Source organism: Galendromus occidentalis, unplaced genomic scaffold, assembly GCF_000255335.2.
Source record: "Galendromus occidentalis unplaced genomic scaffold, Mocc_1.1 scf7180000077451, whole genome shotgun sequence".
NCBI lineage: Eukaryota > Metazoa > Arthropoda > Arachnida > Mesostigmata > Phytoseiidae > Galendromus > Galendromus occidentalis.
In genome coordinates, this window is record NW_003805439.1 from 626,348 (window position 1) to 653,535 (window position 27,188).

Consider the following 27,188-nt stretch of genomic DNA (forward strand, 5'->3'; position numbering starts at 1 on the left):
GAACGTGTCATAAAGAATTTGATCGTGTTCCCGCGGCTGATCTCATTATACAACACGGCAATCCGATTATCGTTGTCCGCCCGAACCCACGTCGTTGCAGAGGGACTGAGCTTGCTCAGCTGCATGGCTGACCCGCCATCGAAGAGGTCGGACGGAAGAGAAAAAGCCCATGAGCGTCCACGCTCCACGACGGAAGGCGCGACTAACAATTCCGCAACGAGCTCGCTACAAGAATAAGCTACCCATTAATGCACGACGGACGAGCTAGCGGACGGTTGGTCGGTCGGTCGCCCGAAGCAATACCGTCGCTTGTTAGCTCGCCGAAATAGAGAGAGGAAAAAACGGCCGAAAGCTAGCTTCCGCCGTCTACGCTCCAAACCCACCTGCAACTTTGTCGATAAGGGCCGACTTCCAAGTGACCTTGTACTTGATGCAGGACGCATCCTCCGACGAGTTTACGAACGGTTCCCAGCGAATTTCCGCTCTAAGCACTTCGGGACTTAAATCCTCGCCGCTGAGGTGCGACGGACCGGTCGAAGGTGGTGACGTCAAAGCGACCAGAATCGGCGCCGCAAAGAGTTCCAGCGGCCGCGCGGTGCTTATTTGGTCTCGTGGAGAAGTAACGTTCGACGGCTCCGGATCCGATGGCTTTGCGGGTGGCGTGCTGTTGGAAGAAGGATCTCCTGGGAGACTGGCCACTCCATTTGCAGCTGCACTGTCGGCTGGAGGAGCGGGAGTGGTGGAACCGGAGGACGGTTCGCTTGTGGTGCTCCCTGAGCTCTCCGACATAGAAAGATTGTAGCGCCTCCGGAGGTCGGTCACATGGATGCTGCTTATGATCGGCGGCTGGAACGACCGAAAAAATCTTTTTAGGGGATTCTGGCTGTGGAAGGGCGTCTCTTTCGTCAATCAGGATCTTCTTCAAGTGGAATCAGTCAGCTAATTGAATTGCTGCGGCGCTCTTTTCCCACCGAGAGACCTGCGGAATCGAGGCTCAGCCTCGCGAATCAATCAGAGGCGCTTGTTTTCCAGCGGAAATCAGAAGTTTCCGCAATGGACGGGAAGGCCTCCGATTCCGCTCGGGGATTTCCACATGATTGAATGTATTTCTTTTCAGTTTGTAGCTTCATATTATTTTTCATTATGAGCTTTCTTTTTCTTTTCTGAAATCAATCAAGGGAGCACTATGCCTTACGTGGTGGTGCACGCCTGTGCTATGACATTTGTTAGTGTGGCGCTTCAGATGTTCGGTATGGATGTTGAGGAGGCTGATTTTCTTGCTCGAGTCCACAGTCGCGAGGCGGATCGTGCAGAACTCGTCGAGGATCTTATCATCGATTGTGATGTTCCGATAATAGGTCTGGAATCCGAAGAGGCGGAATAGTTCACGGGGCCCCGACCGAACAAACAGATTGACCGACGGAGTCGGACCAAATTCCGGGGGATCAAGAAGACACCGTCGCCGGACGTTTAACTAACTTGCGCGCCCGCCGCTCGCTGCTCCAGGCGATGGAGGCGGCTACACGACTCTGCCAAAACGGATTATTAATATGCACGAGGATAAATTGAGGGAACATCCATTTGCGGTTTCTGCCGGTTTGTTCTCTCGGCCGTCATCGTCTCGCTCATCTCTGCCCGTAACTCCCTCGATTTAACTAATGCTGTATGCGCGACTTCAGGAATAAAACGAACGAACGGCCCTGCTTGCAATTGTAAACGAGGACAGACCTCGTCGTGGTGCGTCACCGTCCATAATTGAGCTCCGGAAGATTATTGGATTTCGAATCTCATAACAATGTAAATTGGAATAATTGAACAAGATAGAGGTGGCGTCATCGGGCTCGAGCTCCCCTGCCGCTCCGTTGAGACAATCCGGTTCATTGGGTCAATATCGTATCGATGGAACGATCGAATGGAAGTGATGAATATTCTGAACAAGCTCGCGGGATTTCTTTGTGAAGTCAAGGAAACGAATGGAGAGGCGATCTTACCCTTCCGATGATGAAAAGCTCGTGGGGTTTCAGCGATTCTGTGTCGCTGAGGCTCTCGTTGGTGCCGACAACGAGTATGAGGCCGTTCACTTCAGCGTTGGGTTTATAGTCCCACTCGATGTTGGTGGTGTTATATTCGAGATCGTACTGATACTTGACATCTTCGACAACTTCTTGGGTCGTCAGGGGTCCTTCGGGATGCGCCGCTTCGTCCAGCTCGTTGTCGTTCTGATGGAAGCGACACGAGGTCTGACATCCCTCCAACTGCAACGGATGAAGCGGATCCTACTAAATGCACCGAATCGACGGGAATGCTGAATGCTAAAAGCGTTGGCAAACAGCCAAGTGTTTTTTTCTTCGTTCAGTTTGTCTTGAAAGAATACCCTCCCATCGAGCGTTGTCCCGGTAGCTGAGCCTTGTTCCGTCCCTATCTGTATCTACTTCGGCTTCTTCTTGTTATTTTGGAAACCTTTGCGCAGCTTCCTCCGTATGGGGAACGACAACAAACGAAGTGGTAATAAACATCATTTTCCCTCGAGTCTGCTGCATCTGCCTCACTATTACTCACGCATATTTCATGGCTCTTTTGACTGCAGAGGACGGTCCATGCCGCAAGATTCTGATGGAAAAGCTTGCATCCGAACCAGCACTGCGGAAAAGAGGAAGTATGAGAATGAAATAATACCCATCCAGATTATCATATCTCGGAACACATTTCTGTGACGCTAGATTGATGGCACATCGTTCGAAGCTTCGGGGCGCGAGTATCTCAGTGAAGTGACAGTAATCCCTAGATCTCAGAAGTTCGGGCACTGAAAAATGCCTAAAATGGCAGGCGAAAAGGCACTGAAATACGTTGGAATAGGCACCAAGACGAGGCAAAACAGGCGTGACAGGCAGGGCAAACGCCGCATCCAACCGCTTGTCAGTGCCGTTTGATGAGAAATACTCGTGATCTTCCGAAGTCCTATCGCTTCGTGATCAAGGCCGGTCTGACAGGTAGTATTTTACCTTGTCGAAAAAAAATGGACGTCTATGCGGACCATCGGATTCTATCGGGAGCAGGATGTGTTCCTGGAGCATGGGTTCGCCGACTCTATTCATCGCCAAATCCGTTCGGAGACCCTGAATTCCTCCGACATTCCCGGAATTGAGCTTCTTGGTGGCTCGAAAAGGCTCATGAGTGGCGGCAAAACCTAAATAGGTGATTCCGATGGGAAAGCGTTGAAGAAAGCGGCAATAGGCATTTGTGGCAAAATTCCTGAACTTCCGAGCTCTAGTTTTCCCCCTAGAATCGTTGCCGCTATCGAATACTCGAGTTCACTGAGTATGACTCGGGATTTCAAATTTTTGGAAAGTCGTATGCACAAGCATCGCATTCCGTCACGAAACTCCCTCGGATGCCTTCTTCGCCCGGGAAATGGAACAATCGCTCATCGAAACGAGGCGCTGGGGTTCAGTCTTATGCGGCAAAGGCAAATGCGGAATCTGTGAAATCCGTGATCTTCATTGTAATATTCCGGGTGTCGCGCTCCTATCGGGTGTTTCCAGAGAGCGCAGAAATGACACCGCTAGACGTTGAACTCTGTTGTCGGACTTTTTTCCGGCTTGGTAAAAATTGGATTTTGGATCGTTCGGAGGAAGTCACTTGAGCTTTCCTTGCCTATCCTGTTTTTTCGGACATGCGAAGGAGTAAACGTGTGACCGACAGCAGCATCAGCTAGCAGAGCGCCTAATGAAAGGCTAGGCGGTAGCAGCGAAATGGGTTCGCTACCAGTGATGCTTGTTCCGCTCACTTTCTTGTTGTTCATCAGACTCGCAGTTCGTTTCGCTTGCATCCGGACGAGTTCTTTTTTTGTCGACGCACCCGGCAAGCGATGGCATTCGACTGAGCAACTGCCGAATAGCAGAAGTTATTCAATAAACCTGATACAGCGGGGTCGGATCACGACAGAAATATGTTACGCCCCGACACTCTGAGCGGGGTTTCACCCTGCTCCGAACTGATCCCCGCTGGGAGCGGCCGAGCGCTCGAGCGGGAGGAAGGCAGATCCTTCTTCAAACATACGAACGCTTCCGACTTCATTGCCGAGTCTGCTAGCCCGATCGGGATCGGGACGCTAGGCATTCCAGACGGAACTTTGCGGGGATTCCAGCGGCTCTATCCGAGGCGTTAGACGCAACACGCGAAGCGGAGAATCAGTCCCCCGCAGCTCTATCTAAACCGATTGTCATATCCTGAGGTTTACTTGTGGTTCGAGAGCCTCCGTCCTGCCACCTGGGAATTGATTTTTCCAGTTCGAAGCTGATATTGAACTCACCGTCCAGCAGTACGAGTGTTGGAAACAGTTGAATTCTCCTTGCAGTCCCGGGGGTGTGAACTGTGGAAATAGGAAGAAATTGTATGAGATTCGTACCAAAGTGAATTGGTTGCAAAAGTTTCCTTTGTCTCGAAAACCCAGCCGCAACGCAGCTCCCCTACGCCCCAGACATCGAAACAACTGCTCATTCGTCTCTGTCAAGAATGTCAGAGTTTTGCGGAACCTTCCCCACTCAGGAGCTGTCTTTTTCCAAAGGCTCGAAGGATCAGCTTTCTCAGACTCGAGGATCACTAGCTCAAAATTCGAGTTTCTAAGGTCATTGTGGATGAAAACTTGATGGTTCCGTGAGCAATCCGTGACACCTAGGAACGGTGGATCGACCCGACTGCCTCCAGAGCCTCGAGTTTCAATACAAGGAGTTCGAACGTGAGTCGAATACCTCAGCGGTTTATTATCGAGCATCGAGGCGGATGTACAAAGATCCAATTAGTTGTCATCGCCTCCTAGCCGAACGCACGGCCCCGGAGCAGAAATTCGAGTGGACTTCCTCGATGTGGTAGGCGTTTCTAGTGGTGCCCCGTTGCCTCGCTGCGACCCACAACAGCATTCCCAGGGCGACGAGAAGAACGATGAGCAAGACACCGATTGGCACTGCGACCTCGATGCGCTCGAGCCATCGCGCCATCACGTGGGCGTCGACAACGTATAAAAACGCGCACAAACAGATACAAGCAAATAGCGGACGTTTTTACTCCAGCGTCCCAGTCCGTTCCGCCTGGAAGGCCTGTCTGAGCATTCCTAAAGCTCCGAGAGTTCACAGCGCCACACCCAATCATGTGGGCTTTACAAACAAGTAGGTTTAGACGTGGCTAGACACGTCAGTCCACAGCGGCCCGATTCCGGACATCGGCGGTAGTTTCGATCTGTCACCGACGACGTATCTAAATTTACAGCTTTCGTCTTAAAAGCGCTGTGTCAACGAGTCACCGAAAAGCAGCCCCGCTCTCGTTCCGCCGTCATCGAATGAGCGTTCGGATTGGCAGGCGATTATGACGACCGCTTGGCCGGACCGCGTCCGGAATCTTATCCGAGCGACGTCGACGACGCTCGGAGCGATGCTTTCGCTTGCCTACGAGCTCGTTAGCGAGTCTGTCATTCTCCCGCGAACAAACAACATGATGAGATGCGATATCATCAAACGCAATTACCGCGGAACTCGACGAAGGCTGTGCACGTACGCTTCTGCCGCTGTTTGGTGGCTGGCTTTTTGCATCGTAAGGACTCCGCATGGTGCTTCCCCGAACCCCGATGGAAGCCCCGCGGAACTCCAGCGAGACCGCTGCCGGGTCGCCCTGCTCGGAGCCCTCCCATCGCGTTTTTCTTCCCCGGTCTCCATCTGCCGGGTCGAGCTCTTTTCTGAGATGTATATTAAGCGAGCTACGTTGAGGAGGAACGGGGTCGCAGCAGCAGCAGGGGCATCAGGGAGCGACTCGGTGGCGTCTGCGTCCTCGACTTCGAGTCAAACCCTGTCCCCTTTGGCTCGCAGCCAAATGCCAGCCAGTCGGGCAGGCGGTTCGTCGGTCGGTCGGTCGGCCGGCCGGCCTGGCTTTCTTCTCGGTTCGCTCGGCCGTCTCGGGCTGTTCCTTCTTCTTGGTTGATGGTCGCGCACGAAAAGAACCCTACGCAGCTTACATAAAGTATACAGTGTCCAAACAGAGAAAGCATGCGCAAAAATCGCCGCAAATATCCCCGCATTCGATAACATAACTCTTTTGGTGAAGGACGGTGTGAAGAGGGCAACTAAACCAGCCCAACCACCGTCAGCGGTACGGCGGCAATAACATTAACGCCCAATCTAACCTCGGCAAAGTCGACAACGGCCACACCCACGACTGGAATTTTTTTTGCGAGAAACAGCGAGGACGACGCGTCGGGGGATGAGGGGGGGCGTGGTCGAAGGTCAGAGAAGCAAACCAGACCAGAATACAGTAGATTCTCGATCATATCAACGGGTTACTCCAAAAAGGAAGATTGATATAATCGATCTTGATTATTGATGATATCAACCTTATTATACAATGACGATCGAGGTCCCATAGGAATCCACGAGAACCTCGATTGTATCGAACTTTTTTTTTTGACAAAACTTGATGTAATCTAGGTGAAATCCCCAGATGTTGATATAATCGAGGCTCGAAGCGATACAGTCGGGGCGCTCTTAGTTGAAACCAAGAACAGCATCAATGATCAGACGTCACCCACACGCACGGTTCAACCCCCGCCTTGGTGAAGAGGAAGTACCGTCCCAGTCGAATCATCCGTAAGGGTCAACCACCAATCCAGATCGTGGATAACATGTTGGGCGCACTCCTGATTCTCTCCACCGGGAATTATCCCTTGGGAGCTGCGCCGCTCGAGGCGTACAGTTCGGTAAACAGCATCTACACCACTCTTGTTTCCTCTCGGAAATAAAATGTTCACAAAAGATGTACCAACACCGAGGAGGAGACTACGGGCTGCAGACGAGGATAAACAAAAGCCCCTCCGCTCGCCGCGAAATCGGGCTACTGAGCTTGATGCGAGCTAACGTTTTTTCCCTGCTTCCCGCAGAGTGTTGAGCGCGAGAGATGTCTGATGGTGGTCTAGGTGATTGCGTTGCCGACATGGGCGGCGCGGAGTCGATTGGCCTTCGTCGAGGACGATATGCGCTCCACAATAATTCCTGTCAGAGAGAGGAGCGAGGAAATCGCAGGGGGGGGGCGACAACGCGGCGCCCCTATAACGCATCGCGACGAGGACGACGAATGCTCCCTCTGCTCCTTGCTCGAGGCATCGATCGAGTTTCAATTGGTGAATGGGTGTCTATCGAGCAAACGAGACAGTCACCTCACATCTATCGGTCTGATGGAGATCTTGGAAAATAAAGGTACGGCGCAACGTTTTTTCCTTGAGGGGAGTCGCGTTCGAAAGCGGAGAGTTGCGAGAGTGTGAGTCAGCTGTCCGCGGTCTCCTGCTCCGCTGTCTTTGGGGGCTCCGAAACCCCGAAAGCCGCAGCTGGCCGAGTTCTTTCGTCTTCCCTCTCGCGTTGCTCTCAAAGCTAACCGAGATGTGTTCTTTTCCCCTGCGAAGAGAGGGCGACACCAAAATTGGAGGTTCGCTCCTTCTTCTTGTCCTGGACCCTGCCTCCCTCGTCTCAAAGTCAGCTAACAACCGACACTCTGTCTCCTCTGAGTTGCTGAAAAGTGAGAGCATAAAAACCTTTTCCCCAAGAGAGGGCTTTACTTTCACAGCGAAGAACTTTCTGCGAGTGTCCGTTGCGCGTCATCAGCCTCCGAGCGACGGCGGCAGCAGCAGGGCGAGTCGCCCGGTTGCCGGCCGTCGGCGTCGGATTATTTTGGAATCGAAGGAGATCAGAGCAGGCAAACGAAGTCAACCCATCTGATCGAATGAAGACCGCTCCAGTGGAGAGCGCAGGCTTGCAAATCTCGGTCAGGAGTATCTTCCCCATTCTTCCGGGGATCCCGCGTTGCGTACGTCGATCCCGCGTTACGTACGTTAGCTTGTTGCTTGAATGCTGCCGCTTGTCAGCTGTCGACAGTCAACAGATCCGCTTCAACGAGCGGCTAATGTCTCGTGAGCGTGTCTGAACAAGTGCGAGCGAGCGCAATTTACCAAGACAGCGCCCTGACGGCCTTGCTCGCTTTCTCGTCAGAGCTTCGTTCGGAAGTCGACGTTCGTTGACGAAAACTACGAAGCTCTCCACCACCATCAGAGCAATGGGCGCCGCGAACAGCTTCGGCCACTGCCTTACATCGTTAAACTATAGGGGCCTGCCGGCCCGCCCGCCCGCCTGCTTCTTCGTCTGCTCTCTAGGCATTCTGACTTCGCTCGACGAACGCACAATCGCATGGCAGGCGTGCTCGTGGTTGTCGTCGCCGCCGACGTCCTCGCTCGCTCGCAGACAGGAGCCGCGCCATCAGATTGGTCGGCACAAGGCTCCCGCGTAGCTCCCGCCGGGCATCTGATGATTACGAGCCCCCGTGGCCCCGAACCGCAACGCAATCGATGGGGCCGCCCTCCTTCACAGACCGTACCTCCCGGGCTTGAGAGCTTGTTGTTTTTCGCTATTGCTACTCTTCTGCACCTGACCTTGTGGGATGACACCGCAAGTGCTCAATTGCAAGACAAACAGGATAACGAACCTGAGGCTTTTTTCCACGAGGACGCCAGGAGAATTTCGACGTCTCGATCGAGCTGTTCTCTCGGGTCTTCCACGCCGAACCCGCTGATTAGCGTTTATTTCGCTCGGCGATGTTTGCCACGAGAAGTTCCTCTCGGTAAGCTATTTTTCGCGAGATCGATACGGCTTCCCTTCTCGGGATCCCTCTTTCCCGCCTGCAGCGAGCTCCGGTCGTCCGTCCATCAAGCTTCCCCGAACGAGAGAATCACTCACTGAAAACAGGGATCGGTGGGAAGAGGAAAAAATTAATCTTCCCGGAGATAATTGCGGCCCGCTCGGCCGACCCGGTGACTTGTTCTGGGGGAGCTCGTAAGCTCCTTGGACAATGCGGGCAGGCCACCCCAGGTTCTCCGGGCGCGTATTCGAGCGTCCAGACGGGGAGAATGCGTCACTGCCATATCGCCTTTGGGTTGAATGTTTTGGGCACGCGCAACAGACCGCGCCCCGACGCAAAGTCTGACGTACGTCATCAAAACTCGACGGGGGCAACAAGCGAGTCGCCACTTGGGGGCTACGGCTGAATTTTTCTGCAGATGTCGACTCGCTCGAGAATAATAGAACGCAGAGCTCCAGCGCTGGCTCGTGGACCGTCGAGAGGCTTGGACCTTATTTGATCAGCGATCGTCGTGATGCTCTGCGTCATAGCGGAGCATCGGTGAGAACACCATGCGCGGTTCGCTCTCGTTTTGTTACGACCTGACGAACACGCGGCATCAGACTCCCGACGCCGTGAGGCGTAAGGAACGCTGATTGCATGCCGTATCCGCCTCCCGCTCGCTCTCGAACCCATGGCCCGTCGGTCGGTCTACTCGAGCGGCTGGCGCCGGCTGAATCCGTCTGGGAGTGACTGAAGTCGCAGTGTCTGTAAGTCGATTTGTACGCCGCCGGAGTCCGAGCCGCCGCATGCCCGCTTACCATTAACACGAGCATGGGTGCCAGCCCGACTTCTATTACTACGAGGACCACTTGTGTTCCTGCTACTGGAAACTTTCCATGATGACTGTTAAGGCCCGCAACTGCAATTTTCGGAGAGCCATCTGTGGATTCGCAGATTGCTCGGGTCAAGGTCGTCCGGTGCAGCCCCGCCATTGGTTTCCTGCGCACCGGGTGTCAGACCTGATGGGAATTCAGATCTGAAACGAGCTCCGTGCAATGAGCCCGCAAAATGGACTCGGATTTTGTTCAACACGTTATCAGGCTCGGGAGGCCTCGGTCCGCAAGTTGATCGTACCGAGCTTCGCTAGAACGAGATTCCCTCGGTTCTGGTTCTTCATTCATCAACCGCCGACACTTTGGGACGCTATCGATGTCGCGCCATCACTGTGTTGAAGCTAATTGGGAGCTTGGGGACGTCCCGTGTGAGCGGCGGCAGTCACCAACAGGCCACCAGTGAGCTCGTTTGAGCTCTTTAAAACCGGATGTCTCTTTGTCTCCGGCGGGCTAGCGGAAGTGGATTTAGAGCGAATTACCTCGCTCATATTGAACCCAGAGGCCCGAGCCCGCTCTTCCGCATGGATGTGGAGCTCAGATTGTCTCCTCAGAACCCATGATGGAGTCCTCCTCCACCATGCGGCCGGCCGAGAGGGCTGTCCATTCCAGATGGACGACCCCTCACAGTCGAAGCAGCTGATGGACCATTCGAGCATCGCGACGTTCACTCTCGAAATCCGTGCCTGGGAACGACGCCGCGCAGCACCGTCGGTTTCGCGGGGTCGAAACTCCGATCCTCGAGTTCGACGAGAAGGATTTATCCACTTTCGATGCATCCAGGTTTTCTGAAACCGCGAAAACCTCATCGCTCCTGGTCCTCGAGATGGACTTTCCCTGGCAGAGGAGCCCGAGGCACGAGCTCAACCAACGACCGCCTCTGCCTTATTTCGAGCGAGTGAGTCTCCCGAGCTCTACGGACGGGGGTACCCCGAAAAAGTCGAGGGATCCCCGTCGGTCGACGCTCACGAAGTCGCGACCGAGAGATTCATTCGATTTTGGAAGGGCCCATTGTTGACTCGCTCGACCAGAGGAGGCATCGACGCATGCGGACGGAGAATATCTGGGCTCGTATTCGGTTCACTGTGTGAGAGGGAAGAGAGCGCACGGCTATGTGTCCACAGATAAGTTCTCAGAGCGCGTCATGTGCAAGGGACAAGAATCGGACGATCGCTCGAGGGAGGGGAGACCGGACAAAGAAACAGAGCAGTCTCAATAATTCACATCCAGGCTACTGATATGCCCGATCCTCCGAGATCAGCGGGGCATCGAATATCGAGATCCGGAGAAGAGTCGTGGATCGAGCGAGGGCGAGCATCCGAGTGGGCTATTCGAATCTCCGCTGCATCGGAAATCACGGCATATCGCGTTGTCTGTAAAAATATCGTCTTTCGAACGCATCCGTGGAGGGTCTACGCTGTCCACCGTTCCGGGAATCGTAACTCAAACGAGATGAGCTCCCAGTGGGGACGAGCCCGCTTTGGGGGCGAGGCAATCGCCCGGAGTTCTCTAAGGCAATTCGTAGCGTTCCACTCGTGAGCGCATGTTTGTCCGGCGCCGACCTAAGAAACAAATCATGCACCAGCGGAGAGCTTCTTTCGGTCAGAGAGGTTGAGGAAAAGGGTGCCTCAATCTCGTCGATTGCCGAAACGAGGCTTCGCGGTCAGCAGGACGGGAGACCGATGCCGAACACCAGGATGGCAAGCTTAGAATAGGTAAACATTGGGAGCGAGTGTCTCGATCAAAGCGGTCGAGGACCTTCCCTCACGAAAAGAGAGGTCTAGCTCGGAAAGCGGCCGCAATCGAATTATTTTTGTGCCCGGTGGAGTCTTGGAACATTTCAGCTCGAGTTATCCGTAATTGGATCCAACTTCCGCATACGATGGAAAGCAGATTCGACTCGGTTTCTCCGGCTGAAGCGACGGAGACACGGTCCCATTGTGGGTGTCTTCACCTGCTTGTCGCTCTCGCGTCGCAACTTCGCTACAAAAGCTACCTGAATTGTTTCGGAGAAGAGCAGCGCAACCAGCTTAATGAAAGAGAGAATCGTCACTGGCGGGACAGGAGCGCTCTGGCAGTCAATGCCATTGACTGGCTCTTCGACTCAATGCGCTCGATGGGTCGAAAATAGGCAGATGAGCTCCACTTCGATCGGGGTTCCGGCTTCGTTTCTCGAAGTGTCAGCTCTTCGCACCGCTAAGTCATTCAGGCTCGAGCCAGGCCCTCGCCGAGTCAAAAGTCGAGAGGAAAGCGGCTGATGGCGACTCCTCTGACCTTTTTTTTCTAAAGACTCGACGACGCTCTCTTCTGGAACTCAGCTTTTCCGAGAAAGGCGGGCGGCTTCCTTTCAGAGGGGAGATCCAACCGAGTTGGAAGCCGTCGTTTGAAGACCGGTACGGACGGCGGGGAATATTCAGGATAGAGAGGAATCGGACGACCCTTCTGACAGGAATATGAACGAGCAGCGATTCAGCGCTCGACGGAAAGAAGCGAGTAGACCTAAGTAAGTGAGTGACTCCGATGCCTCGGCCGCCGACGGGCCGTGCTCGTTCCCCGAAATGAAAAACAAACCGGAGCGTCGCGGAGGAGCTCCATAGCGGCTGTCAGTGGTTCGTACAAAACTTGTAGAGCGAAGGACTCTTTCAAAGGAGACGAGTTGCTCACAGAACGGTGGGGACTTCCGCTCAGCCCATACCCTCGGACACTTCCATCTCGCTCGCTCGCTCGTTCGCCAGTAGACAGCCGGCAGGCCCATTCAAAGTTCGGAGGCATTCCTGAAGTAGAGAATTATATATCGAGTGGTTCAACGATTGCGGGAATGCGTATCGCATGCTCGACTCGCTCCGAAATCCCTACGAACGCGACAATCGGCCGACTGGAGAGATACAGTGGCCGTGTTCATGGGAGCGTGTATTGGTATGACGGCAGCACAGTCAACTTGGACTCCGACCCGTCTCTCGGATGCCTTCAATATCATGAGTTGGGGCTTGCAGGCACTGCGCCGTAATTAAACGTGACGTAGACGTATCCAGTAGAATGGTCAGAGCCTTTCTCACTTGTGAGACTCACATTTCCTCGGTGTCGTAATAAGCATCAGGGTTCAACCCTATTCGAATCACGCATCTGCCTTATCTGGTTAATAGTCGATTGCGTCGGCCGAGCATCGGGGAGGAGTCGTCGCGGGACGGTGGTATCTGGGTTTTGTCCCTATTTCGAGCGGGTCAAGTTAGCCGGTTCGTCGCTCCAGCAGTGTCTTATTACGTGTGCCAGTCTCGATTCTCGCGATCCAATATGGGGAATCGGATTACCTTAGACCAAACGAGTTCCTGTTCCCGCTGCTGCACTTCAACAGCGACTATCGGATGATAATCGATCCCGCCGACCGTCACCGAACAGCTCAATTGCTGTTCGCTAGAGACGGTGCATGTCGACGATCTCCTGTCGGCATCCCCTGTCGCGATCGACGGTAACGTGAAGAACCCCCGAGCGAAAGTAACGACATCGGCGCTTCTCCCGCTACTTTGAAGCCTCGTCATTGTCGGCGTCATTATGCTCATTAACGGCGATAATTTGATGTAGGTCTAATAATCGTTCTTCCTCTCTACGATGGGTCGCTGCACGACTGGCGCGTTAATCTGGCGACTAAACAGGAATTATTTCCTGCCATCCGCTCGAGTTGTTCTCCTCTCGCAGATATTTTCCAGATACAGGGCGAAGTCCGGCGGGATAACAGATCGTCCTCCTTCGTCCCGCTGAATTTCGAGAATCTACCCTGGATTGTCTCTGGACCGCGGCTCGCTCTGATCCGACGCATTTCGTCGGAGGAGTTCGGTTGCAGCGACGGCCCGCATCCCGAGCGGCGCCAGCGGTTGGGCGATGATTTCGACGGCCGCCAAAAAAATTAGCTCCCCTCTCCGCGGCGCTTTCCGATGAGAGACAGCTTGAACCCGAGAGCGCCGCTTCCCTATCCTTATCGAAGTTGATCGCGGATCAGGTCTCTGTCAAGGTCGTATCGACCGGCAACCATTGCGTCAAACACGGACGCCGAGCAGAGTAAATAGAAAGGAGAGGAAAAGCGTAAAAACTCTCCCCACATGAGGGTGAGTCTGTCTGTCTGTTCGTAAACGAGTTCCGAGGGAACGGCTTCCGGAACGGGATGGGGGAAAGGGCGTTCACAGATCCGCACACTCCCAGCTCAATGGACGGATCACTTGTGATCGTAACACGAAGAGTTGAGCTGACGGAAGAATTTGCCACCGTCGATCGAGTGTACTCGCGCGCTGACGGGCGTTCGGGAATTATTCGTCGATGTATGGGTGATGAATTCACCGCGACGTGTTCGAGGGGTCGCCCTCCAGGATAAATGATTCCTGCCGTTGTCAGAATTCGATTACAAGCCAAGTCCATGCGATCGAGCGACTCCGCGACCCTGGGAGAGTCGCAGCAGAGCGGATATGGATGGATTCGACTGAGGGAACGTCAGGAAATGAACGAGTGAATGAAGCTCGTCTTTTCGCGACGACGGATAAGTGGAGCTTTTCGCGCCACCGGATCCGTTGAGCCACGCACTCGGCAGCCAGAGCTATTTTGCGTCAGGTGTCACTCACAGTCGCATACCTCTGGACACTCCAGCGCAGCTTGTAGGCTTGATGTAGGTTAGCTCGGACGTGCGTCATTTGGGCACCGGGACACGCTTGTAAGCTGCAGCTGCAACAACAGAATGAGGAACAACGACGCACGGCGAGTCACGCATCGTACATTGGCACGCGGTGCGGAGGATGTGCCAGAGGCTGATGTGAGACACCCAGGAGTCGTCGACTCAACGAGCAGAATGTGATCCAATCGTTCGATGACGCACCCGAAAATAAAATCCGACGCGGGTTGTGAGCGATGTCGGAGTTCCGTCCCCGATATGAGCCGTTTATTCCTCGGATTCCGACAAGGACCGCGCGTCGGCAGACTAGTCCGTATATTTATTCAGCAACCTAAGCTTACGCTGTGCCGGTTTATTTGCTCGTTCGTGTCGCAGCATTCCGGGCCCGGCGAGCTCGGTCGGTCGGAAGAGCTCGAGTCCGCTCGGAGAACATGCGCTGGCTTATCTGACTGGCAGCAACTAGCCGCTAATCTAATTCAAAAGGAACTCGGTCTGATCGTTGCCGCCCGGACTTTCTGAGAGTGATGGATGCGTTCTTGGCATTGTCCGTGACCCGGAACCATGCCGTCCCGGGAAAGCCGAGGAAAAACTGCGACCGAAGCATCGTACCGTTCCCTTATGTCGTGGCTATCCGGATCGTCTCCCGGAAGATTTCGCACATCGCCCCCCTCTACTACCTAAGACCGTCGTCTCCTCAACGACGATGATGCGAGGGCATGACGATGCCGCTAAGCTCCGAGCTCAGCCCCCGGCGAACAACAAATCCCGGGACCGGCGCTCGTTGGGCGCTATTGATTTTGGATTAGCCCTCAGTGGGAGCGGCGGCGGCGGCGGCAATAAACCAAGCTCGAATGAGGAGTGAGAATGGGGAAGATAAGATGGCGCGCTCGGCGGGAAAAGGATGGATGAGAAGCCGACCGTAAGAAGGATGATCGAGGCAAGAGGGAGCGCCCGAGCGGCAACAGAATCGGGATCAGACAGGAAATGGACGTTTCAGCTGCTGCGCCGCAACGAAGAGTTGACAACGTCGGCTTTGCTCGCTACCCACGGCCGCTGGCAAATCCACCAGTCGCTGGATTCGAACGGCAAACCGACGCCGAAACGATACGGCACGATTTGTCGTTTCCCTCTGCGATGTGTTTCTGTGCGTGTGTCAAGGGAGCGCTATAAATTCAACGCGGACTCCCTTCGTTTACCGATAACGCGGGGCTCTCGTCGTCCGAGAATGTTGGACGGTCGTTCAACGCAGTTTGAACAGCGTTCAAATGGGGAGTTCCTATCAGCTTTCGGTACACGCGGGATCGCACTCAACACCGGAGCGGCAGCTCTCCCAGACCCTCAATCAGGAGTCTTTCAAAAGAGCCGATCGGGACGAGTCTCAGTTTCACTCAGTCAGAGAAACTCCAAATTTCTTCAATCCAGACCGAGTTATTTGCTCCATTTTCTCTGGTGTCCTCGATCCCTTTTCATCTTACTGGATGGATCCCTCCAATTCACATTCCTCCGTGTATCCATCATTTCCGACCAGTTTCCGAACATTCGTAGAGATAAATTATCGCCCTTTCTCCGCCCCCCCCCCATCTCTTGTCCTCCGTCTCGACCCAAGCGGAATCGGAGATCAGCTGTACGTACCTCTCGGAACTTCAGAGAAACATCAATACTGGCAGAAAACAGCACATTCCAGGATCGAGGAATGTTTATTGGACTCTTCCGCGAGCCTACGTCGCATGAGACGCGGAACCAAACATTCTTTTCGGAAGAGAGCCTCCTCCGCAAGCGCATTCACGGTCTTTGCTCTTTCGAGAGAATGATTCCACTCGGGTCGATTCCGTCGAATGCGTATCGAGCCGATACACATAACCGTAAGCAGGTAGCGCCCTTCATGGAGCTTTATTAGGTTGAATCGAGCGATCGGGTCACGGTGCTGTCGTCTCCTCGTCTATTCAGACGCTCATCCTCTTTTCACGCTTTGTATATCATGATCCTGTCGGCTGAATGTGGAAGGGTGGTGCCGAGGCTAAAAAGCTTTTCCTCGGGCGGAGAGAGATCTGGCGCTATCACACGTGGATCGCCGCTCGGGGATCCTGTGAAGGATGGCCACACCTGCCGTCGACACGAGCAGAAAGCCGACGGCCGCAGATGGCTACTTCTGCACCGGGACTGCGGCCATGAAAGAGACGAACTTCATCCGAGGCGACAGCTCCCTGACGCGCGGTCTTGGTGGGCTCCACATGTCCGTCCAAAGTCGTGTCATAATTCCTTATCCCTCTCTCCAGATCCCCACCTAGAATTCCTTCCCGGATGCGGCGTTGAGAGGGGATCCGAAAGGATCAGCTAGCCGAATATGTATCCAGTTGTTCCTCGAGGAGCAAATCCTTCAAAGCACCCATGGTTCCGATATTCAGAACCATGGAATATTCGGATATCGGGATATTCGGGGTCCAGTGTAGATTCTAGATGGAACTTCCCTTTGTGTTGCCTCCGGATGCCCAGTCGGGCAAGACTACGATTCTGGGGTTCCGCGACGAGGAACACAAAGGCTCGCTCACTCTGAATGAAGGAAGCTTCCAAACAGGAAAGCACGCTTGGAAAAAGAAGACGCAAGTGGAAGAGAGCCCCTCCTGGAAGACCTGTCCTGGAGGAGCCTCCTTTCTCATGGTAAAGTAGCGAAATGAATGACGCTCAAGGAAAAAACCGGAAAGCGGAAGGAGATAGGGAGTAGCAGCCATGTAGAAGCGTAAATGGAGATGGTCGAATCAGTTCCCCCGACTTTCTCAAGTCAGTCGTTGTTCGGCCGAATGTGGAGCGAATACCGGCGATGAACTGTTGCGAATTTTCAGCCGGCTCGTTTCTCTCAATGAAGCCTTCTTTATGGACAGTCATCGTTGACTCGACTATAGAGCTATTATACGAATCGTGGCCGCGGCGAATCAGAGATTCCCTCTTCCCTTTGAGCCGTTTGACAAGCCTGATTTCTGACGGCTAATCTCGATCGGAGTGAGCTCGTTTTGGTGGGAAAGCGTGAACGAGCGTTCGGGCCGAGTGGGTCGCCGTTGTTTTTTTCCGTCATTACCCGATCTCCCTTCCCGGGATACCTTTCCGGGATACCTTGGAACAACTCTCGGGGTTCCCGATGGGAAACCCCTGATTGTAGAGGAAAGAAGCCCTAGCGAGCTTACGCTCGGGCTGTTGTCTACCCTCCTAGTCGATTAAGGTTTTGGTCCCTTGTGGCGACTTGCTTTATACACACCCCAACTCTCCGAACACACTGCCGGACCGAGTCCGCTCTCCAGGCTCACATTTCAGGGCCTCGAATTGACATTTTCTCTCCCGATCCAACTCCAGGGCTGGAAGTCTGAGTCAACAAGTAAACACTCCGTTCCAATCGCATCGCGTTTTGCTGCAGCTGCCGCGACTAGTATCGCGCCAGGCTGATAGAAGAGGATCCGCGCCGAGGATAGTGTTTTCGAGATAAGTTCCCCGACCTGTTTCTTCTTCCTCCGCCGCTCCAGTCGACTCGTCGCATCTCGCCCTTCTCCCCCTGTTACGTCGATCTTGCCGAGCTTGGATGAAACTTCCGCCCGCAAAAAACCATACTCCGTATGGCTTGAAGCAGCCACAGAGATTTAAGGAAGGAGATGCCCTTGAAAGCTGTTTTCAATGGAATATCCAACCATGGGTCTTTCCCGCTCGAATCATCGCGGTAGCTGAGCTCGAGTGGCTCCAGCGACCGGCGAGGAGCAGCTGGTGGTCACTGCGGCCGCAGGAAGATTTCTTGCCCCCTAACTTATCTAGACCTCCGTGTAGGATGAATGAAAGGTACCGAGGAGCATTAATCTTCTCGATCTGTGACGAAACACGTCTTCTCGTGTTTAACTATCCGCCAAACTACAGCGTCCTCGCTCGGAAGGAGTCTCCGTTTCTGACGTTTCTGCTATCATCCATCGTTCCCGTTCCGGCAGTTTCCCGCAGAGGGGAATGGAAGCCGGAGCGTTCTCCCGGAACGGAACCTTCCACGTCTTTCCACGCCATGGGAAGCCTTGCTCGCTTCTGGCATGAATATTCCCGAAGGCACACCGTGTCGAATCAATTTTCGAGGTTGCCTACCGTCCAGTAATGGTCTCGGTCGGGCGCGTGTGCCAAGAGAAAATGTTCGATCCAGCCGTCGAACGAGAAGATGTCCTCTGCGCGCATATTCGGAAGGAAGCAGATGGTCGGCGGGTCCCAGTCTCGCGACGCGCGGATTATTATTATCTCGGAGGGATTCTTCTCGACGGAAGCGCCGAAGTGAGGAACTCCGCTCGAGAGCTCACGGCTATTTGGAGACAGACTGTCTGCGCAGGATGTCAAAGATGGATTAAATGATATATATTCAAGAAACAACCGGCACAGAGGGTTCCCTCACGCGTCAAGGGTGAGGTCCATGATAGGGATCTTCATTATTCTGACCAGACAGCGATGCTGCTGCTTCTAGCGCACAGGCTCCGGGAGTTGGCAGGATCGACTATTTCTCAAAACAAAATGACAAAACAGACCGTGGACCTCGGGGAGGCCATCGGGGAACTCCCATGTCCGGGAGTCCTGAGGGAAATTCGTCTCCTTCTCTTCAGAGAATAGGCTGGAATGACTCGACTGATCCGATCACAGCGACGCCAAGGGAACCGAATCTGAGAAGGGAGGTTACGAAGAATGAGGTAAGGCCATGGCAGGAATTCGACGAAGAATTCCTGCCGAGGCCTTACCTCATTCCTGCGCCGAGACGAAGCGTGAAATGTTCAGCGAAATTTGGAAGAGGAGCAACGGCGCGGCTGCACTACCCGGCCGTTTCTCGGGCGTCGTGTTCTATGGCGCGATCCCGACAGCAGAGGGTAGATCCCGGATTTTCCCTGGAAGATGGGGAAGGGGGGAACGGCGACTCTTCCCCACGAACTAAGCAATCTTGACTGTTATCGGTAAATTTGCCCACGCCGATGACGCGTGGTGCAGGTGTCGAAGGTGAACACAACCCCTAGACATCGACATGACAGAGTCTCTGGCGTTTTTCCTGACCACAGAAAGTCAATTGAGCTGACCGAGGTGTTATGAATACCAGGCTCTCTCAGGGGGAGGGGGCACGCCTCCCTCTCCCCCTGACCCCCTCCCTCTCCCCTAGCCCTTATTCCGTCTTTGCCAAATAGGCAGTCTCTGCGCGACCATCCTGAATATATGTAGACCGCTCCCGCTGCTTCCATTCCCCACTTTTCATGGGAACTCACACCTCCCCCCTCCTTGCGAGCGGCGATTATTGACCTCGAGCTCAGCGTGAGGAATTTGGCGGGTGGGGGCGTGGAGATGGAAATGGGGGAACGGAAGGTCAGCGAGTTTGTTTATATCGATACTTGATTCGTGAAAGCCACTTAGTCACTTCTAAAAGCTCTACAACAGAGCTGACTAGAGAAGCTACTCGCAGCGATCTCTCAAGGGAGACGGAGAGTTAATAATAGATTCTGCAATCGTTCTTCGAAAAACTTTCACGAAGAGAAAAAGACTCAACCCGTCCTGGCGAACCGTACCCGCCGCTCGGCCGACCCGTTGGACGTTCGCTCGTTCGCTTGGAAGCGTCCGACTTAGCCGGCCTAACTGCTCTCCGGGGAGAGGAAGAGTCCATTCCACAAACAAACTAGGGAGAAGAGATTAAGCGACGAAGACGGTCCACAAACGGACCATGACGAATCTGAGAGCGCCCGCAGACGAGGGCATGGACAGACGAGACACCGAACGAACAATTGTCCAACCATCTAGCGCGTAGACGAGACCACTACCATTGTGCGGCATTGTTTGTGTTCGATTCCTTTCTGATTCGGGAATCGGATGGCGAGAATTGTTCTCTGAGCTTTTTCTGTCTCGACTCGATGCTTGTCAGGACACGAACTTTCCTCGCGTCGAATCCTGTAGCTCTCGCGCGTATTGATGCATCGTGTGTGCCTTGTTCGTCAAAACTGTCTTGTCCCGTCAAGATGCTGGACAGCATGCTGACCTCGCCTTTCGATTCCGAAAATCGAATCGGAAAATTGAGGAGGAACATTGGACGCAACCTACATCCCGCACTGCAACACGAATTCTCGTGACGGTTCTCGAATCGACGATCAATATTTTATGTTCTAACCATTCAGCGAGTTAATTTCCGAGACATGCAACGATTTCTGAACTGAACGTCTGCACGCCAATATTCAACGTTCGAGAGCGGTCGTTGTCGCTGACGGCCTCGGAACTCATTCGTCCGGAGTTCATCATGCGCACAATGCGAGATCAGCTGTGTGATTCAGCTACTGCAGCAGCTGGTGTGCGGAGCGCATCAACAGGCGGAAAGAACGCCGTGGCTCAGAAGCAGGCATGAACGGAGGAGAACTCGGTATCATCATTAGCAGGGACAAACGAGATCTCTCTTCCTTTCTTCCTCCTTTCCCCGCCCCATCGGGCCCGTCTCCTGACTGCTCGTGGAATGAGAGACAGTGACCTCTCGAGGAGATAATCATCAGGCGAGGAAAGCAGGGCAGTCTCCGGTCGCGGGCATAAGTTCGGCTGGACATCGGATAAACATGTCCCTCTCTTCTTCCTTGTCGGCCAAATCCCCAAGGCTTTTTGCCGTTGTTTCCCTTGTTCGTTGTTCCACCTCCTCCATGGCTACAGGCTGCTCGGCCGCGGATCGCTGGATGCGATAAGGCTCTCGGACTCCTACCGACTACGTGAGGGAAAGAGGGAATCGCACGTGTCTGAGCGGAAAGTGAAGCGAGTTGTCGCCAGATTACTTACAGTGTACATAGAGCCTCCGGGCGGGACTAAACACCTGCTCATATAAACAAATAAACATTGGAAACCAAACATACGTATACACCGCCCGGTGGGACAGCGCAGTCGTGAACGATTGTTTCGGCGGCGGGGCGTGTTCTTACGGCAGAATGAACGGACGATCGATGCAGTACAGAAACAAGTGTCCGATCTGCCGATAGATAAATACGTTCTGCCACAAACAAAGGGCTACAATGTGCGCAATTCAGTTTTTTCCCTCCTCTTTTCTCGTCGTTCTCTACCGTTCATCGGTTTCAAGGGAACAATGACCATTGAGCGCGACGTCGACATTCGACAACAAAGGAGCCACCACTTTCGATACAGCGGAATTCCCGCTCGTTTTCGTTCCATTGCGTTTTTTCCGCTCATTGCGTGGAGTGCGTTTCCGTTCTTCCTTTCGTTTTCTCTGTGAAAGGGGCCGTTCAGGGCCAGGTGTCTCGGAGAACAGATCGGGCCCTGTGAAGCGGTCAGGGGCTCCTGGGAGATCCACGGGAGAGGACCTCGAGACTCGCATATTCGAATGCACCGATTGAATCGTTCCGTGCCCTTCTCGGCTGTCGGAACAACCGAAACGAGCCCTCATCTCCTCTGGTTATCGGTACGAATCCCGCGCTTCTCGAATACGTAGCTCATTGAGTTCGACTGGACGTAAACCTTTCCACATCATTCGGCCGCTCCCCGAGAGCTCACTGCGTGGAGTCGATCTCGAAGTTCCCTCATCAGCTCCTTCTTTCTAAATACCGGATATGGACACCGCTCTTGTCCACTCCGAGTAGGCACCGAGCCGGATCTTCACTCCGGAAGAGGGCTTCCTTTATCTTTTTTGGCGTCACCTCGGATAAGTGACCTTTCCTCGTCAAAAATAACTTTCCTTTCTTCGCTGACTCGAAATGCATTCCCGTTCGTCTTCAGCTAAGAATATCCCTTCTGTACGTCCCCGGCTCCGCGGAAGTGCCGCATGCTATGTTTCTCACCAATAAGAGACATGTATTCTCCGTTTTTGGAGTTACCTAGTCTTGTGAACTTCCTCCAGGTCTTTTTTCGCCGACTTTTTTCCCGCAAGGGGGGGGAAAGGCGCCAAAAAGTCTCTCTTGGGGCCTTGTTACCGAGCACGACCCCTCGCGCTCTTTATCGGACCGAGTCTCTATCTCATTTCCCCTTCGAGCTTCCGCAGACATTGCGCCATGCCGTCAGAGTTAGCCATCGAGTTCTTCACCGGTCACTAGTTCTTGGATCGGATTGGGAAAACCATTTTTTTCCGAGCTTCCCGACGAATGCGGAAATTAGCTCTGTGGCAATTCCGAGCACCGGAGTGAAGATCGGCGCGGTCGATTTCCTCCGGTCCGCGGGTTGCAGATGGCTGCGGAGGTCTGATAAACTCGGACGCGGAGATTAGGCGGAGAACTCGTCAGTGGACTCAGCCGAGCTACCGTCCTCGACGAGACCTTTCTGTTCTCCCTGGCGGGGTTGACGTCACTTCCGTCGTAGTTTACTTCCGCCTCGGCCAAGGAGTCGCATCGCAGGTGAACCTGGCGACAAGGACGCCTACGTGCGTCCATCTCCGAAAGCCGACTGCTCTGTTTCACTCTGTCCCGCCTGTTCGTTCTCTCTCCCTTCAAAGCTTCCGCAGGTGACTCTGTTTCCCGCCTTTTCCTCGCGGATGAATCCATTACATTCTTGAGCTCCAGCTCATTGATTCTCTTTTTCAATTCACTCCCCGGTGAGGGCCTGCATGCGTCGGTCCACAATCCGGCGAAAATTCAGGACTTTCACGGTTTCCTCCGATCTGTCATTCCTCTCAGAGCTCGCCCGTGAGCTCAGCGTTATCCCACAACGAGATTCGCTCGCGAAGCCGCTTACAAAATACTGCACTATGCCCCGGCGGATTCTCAGATCTGGTCAGCAGGAGACGGGTCCTTCCCCAGAACAGATGACAGATACGGAAAACACGCGAGGAAAAACTCGCCTCCACCTTCGGACTGCGCATTTCGCGTCGTCACACGAATGCGGAATGGATTCAAAAACCCCGAGAACGAGGGATGTCGAAAGGCAAACGGAGTTTGGGACCGACGAACGCCGCTCGGCCGCTGGAGCAGGAAGCTGAGTCGACACGATGTGCCGATGAATACATAGGCGTACCGCGGGCTTTTTTGGCAACTACGAATGCTGTCGTATGCAATGATGTCAGCACATTTCCACTTGAGCATGATGCATCGCTAATCGAGAAACTCACTCGTTGCAACCGCCAAACCATTTCACCTGAATGGGACACGAGGGACAAGGAACAAAAATAAATTCGGGAATCGGGACCTCGAGGAAGCAGCAGAACGCATCCGTCTAAGCCGGTGCCGGTACATACGTCATTCCCAATACGTCAGGACGTGTCCGTCAAGGTATCCGGCGGCATATTCGTCAAGGCATCCGTCGAGGTATCCGAAGGAACATTCGCTTTTCCTGCCCGGCTCGGGTTTATCCGAGCTGTTTGTCCGAAGAACGGCGAGGGGTGACATTTTTTTGCAAAAAAAAAACCGATCATGTCAAAGATACGTGCATCGTCCGACACAGATGAAAGTCGGAGCCCATCCATTGAAGCACGAGTTCGAATTTTCCGTTCCTCTGCGGAGTTGTAACAGGGAGAATCCGCCGTTGATCCGCCGGCACCGACTCTGGGCCAACGAGGGAAATCGAATCATAGAAAACAATGGAGCACTCGTCTTTTTTCCGAATCAGCGACCGACCGACACGGAGAAGACGCGGTCACATTGAATGCGTCCATTAATCCCTGGGCCACCGAGCGCCGAAGAGGTCGTTCGGTAGTGTAGACGGAGCGGCAATACGCCGAATTCTTCCCCGACCGACCCCGTCGAACAGCGAGCAGCAAACCGGAGGCATCGGCTCGATTTGCTCGTTTCGAATGGAGCGTTCGTCCCGACCCGTGCGTCCCGACAGAAGTTTCCCGCGAACTCGCTCGACCCGTCGCTGAGAGAATATATGTGTGTACGTGGGTTGGTTGGTTGGTTTGTTTGTCTGTATGTACTATGTCGCCCCTCTGTTCTCGCCCTTCCCTCTTGGTCTCCGGGCGGGAAATTTCTCTTCGTTTTGGTGACTCACTCAGATATGTTGGTGGTCGAGCGATTTCGGAGCCAGCAGGCATGGGAGGGCAAGGAGCTAAATCGTCCGAAACTAAGCCATCCCCTCCGCTGCGCATGCAGTTTGTCTCCGGTCTGCCTAGACCGCGTAGACCTCGTCCTCCGTCGTGGGTTCGGTCCCGATGACCCAGAACTCCCCGAACGTTTTGGTAGTGGTGATGATCCGCGAAGCCTGTTGGCGGTGTTGAAACTGTTGGCGGCTCGGCGGCGGGGTCCTCCGGCCCCTATGGTGGACCGCCTGGGCTTAAGCGAGTCTGAGTGAGTCATCGTTGCACAGCAGCCGTCGCTGCCGACATAATGGCGCCGACCCAAGCTCGGGGTCGGACCCCGCTCGGACATGTTGGCCCAAGAATCGGGAGTAGCGATCGGTTCTCTCTTTGATACGACCCAGGAAGCCTGGAACGCAAATTCTTCTTCCTGAGCCGCTGTAGGGCGTTCCGCGAGCGTCTGTGAGCGCAAGCTTCCCATAGAAGTGCTCTTGTCGAGCTCTCTGGTTTGCATGCTTCATCTACGAGCCTGCTGTGATGACAAGCTAACTTCGGAAAAAACAGCTTGTCATCCCTATCTCCTGTAAGCTTCAAACTCTAGTCGCGCGGAGCTCGTCTTCGGAGCGCTCGCCCGGAAGCCACGTGGTAATTCATGATGCGGCCGACGCATACCGCGCGACCGCCGCCGACGGCTATGATGAGGGAACAGCGATCGACAAGATCGCCGATTGGGAGACACAAGTGGGTATTATCTCTCCAGAGTCACTTGAGATAGTTCCTTCGTTAGTTTCCGGTTCGGCGTCGCGTCGCTCCCCACGGCGGTTCCGCCATCATCGGGGGAACGAGCCGGGAGCGTCATGCTTTGATTAATTACAGATCCTGGGGAGCGAGAATACGACGCAGTCTCAACGCTCGCCTGTCAACGGCCGGAAAGATTACGACAATGAGGGCAGCAACAGTTTTTAGTCGACGACACCGGGGACGGGAGCTCAACAGTGTTGTTTATCCGATTCCGCAGATAAGTGCGATGTCACCGGAGCTCCCCGGGGAACTCCGGCAAAACCTCTTCCGAATATCGTTCTGTCAAGGGGGATGACGAGAGAATCCTCCTCGGAATCAGGCGCTTCAGCGGTGACAGGAATCGAGCTCATGTGTCGCCCCGATGAATAGGGTGTTCCAAACTTCTAGGAGCGTTTGCCTTCGATGTGTCAATTACGCATCCTCGCACGATCCGTATCTCAACGCAATATTCCAGCCGCGAGTCCTCAATTGGATCATCGGAGATCTTCGCCGAGTCCCCGTTCAATCACTCAGGCAGCACGAAACGACAGAAACAGCGACCGTCGGCCTCGGTTTCTTGCGCAGTCACATTGACGGAAACACTCGAAATATACGTCTGGAGGAGGAATTTCCTAGTGGAATGCGTGTTCAACCCGAAAGATATGATCTCCGGATCGGAGCCGGAAATCGATCGCGCGCGACGCTGATCCCAAGCTGGGAGTCGAGGGAGTGCGACGCGTCCTCTGAAGGGAGTCTTTCGCCAGAAGCAGTCGCAAGTAAGCAGATTCGTTGACTCGAAAGAAAGATGGTGGCTTCGCACACGTCCGCCAGAAAGCTCTCCCCGAACCGTTTGAAGTTCAAACGAGTGCGTAATGCGTACTTTCAGGCAGAAGGGGAGCGGATTGGCTCTCGCCATCGGCTACGCAATCAGCGCTTTTAGAAAATGAGGTTGGCAGCAGGCAAGCGGTCGGTCGGTCGGTTGGTTGGTCGTTTGCGTGCGTTTCGTGCCGTGGGAAACGGTTTTAGCGGAGTGTTCGTCCTAACATCGTTTCCGCACATTTTCAAACGATTCCACGAACCTCCGCCGCACTAGATATTGGATATCCGCTCATTTTTCCGGAGCTTCCTTACCTCCTGTGCTCGCTCGGGACCTTCACTGTCACTGTATCGGGAATCAGCCCCGGTGGGATCCTCTCGCGGATGCCTTCAGGCTAGAGATACCGAACATCGTCCATCAGCCACGAGCTCCGCTCAGTCAGACGTTCCTCCAGTTTGTGCTCTGAAGTATCGTTCTTGACATCTGCGTCAGCAAAAAGGACCAATCTAGATTGATCTCAGATCCCACGCACAATCGAGCTCCGGTTCTCTTGATGAGAGCTCACTTCATGATTTGGCAGGCGGAATCTCTGACCATCGCGGATCCGTGACCGCCGGCGGAAGCTCAATCCTACTCGTGGCGTAGCAGGTATAACCCCTTTCTGTTAGCTCCGGCCGCCCAGCGTTTCCTGCCGTTAGTCAATTTTTTCTCCAGTTCCTCGCCAGCTCTTTCTTCATTCCAGGAAGCGGAGTTCTGAATCCTCAATGCTTGCTGATGCTTGTCGAAATCAAATCTGCATCGCAAAGTATGTCGCGAAGCCAAACTCCGACCGACGGAGCGCAGATTCTTTCCATTCCCAGACTGGTCAACGAAAAAGTCTCCCATGATCCCTGTCTTCTCCATTCGGTGCATCGAGATCCTTCGATTGAGTACGAGGAATATTGTGATATTTTGTCCGCTTCTGTCCTCCTTCCGTCATCGCCGTGCTCAAGGACAAATTTCAGCGACTCGATCATTATCCACCGCCGAGCTCCCGAGAAATCTCGCTCGCAATTTGTCAGCATTGAATTGCTGTTACCAGACGTGAACCCGCTCGGTTCAACGAAGACGCATCGTGAGCATAACAACGAGTCGACTCCATGTTGGCCATTATTCCTACGAGATCTGCGTGTTAGTCTATCCCGAGTCCCGACTGACGACATGTCTAAGCTCCGACGACGCTTGGAGCTCTGGGAGAGCCGATGATTTATCCCTCCGAAACTTCACTCAATGCCACCCCGATATCCCGCAGCTTCGCGCCGTGCGATCGCTGTTTTAGCCATTTAGAGACAAAGGGAGGAATGGTCCGCGCAATCGGCCGACCCTAGGCGCGTTTTTTCTTCCCCGTTCGATGCCGAGGGCGGAATGGAGAAGCATTTCTCCTGCCATGTTTCC

The 27,188-nt window shown here is 54.0% G+C and overlaps 1 protein-coding gene across 1 annotated transcript in view; it reads right to left on the reverse strand.

The window, feature by feature from the left end:
• LOC100899133 (uncharacterized) overlaps window positions 1-27,188 on the reverse strand; it is a 31,642-nt gene that overhangs the window by 3,914 nt on the left and 540 nt on the right. Inside the window, exons 2-6 of the mRNA XM_029111597.1 lie at window positions 4,313-4,372; window positions 2,560-2,640; window positions 1,992-2,255; window positions 1,196-1,360; window positions 384-846 (exon numbers count right to left, since the gene is read on the reverse strand). Of these exons, the coding sequence (XP_028967430.1) occupies window positions 384-846; window positions 1,196-1,360; window positions 1,992-2,255; window positions 2,560-2,640; window positions 4,313-4,372 (1,033 nt within the window). The remainder of the gene's footprint in view (window positions 1-383; window positions 847-1,195; window positions 1,361-1,991; window positions 2,256-2,559; window positions 2,641-4,312; window positions 4,373-27,188) is intronic.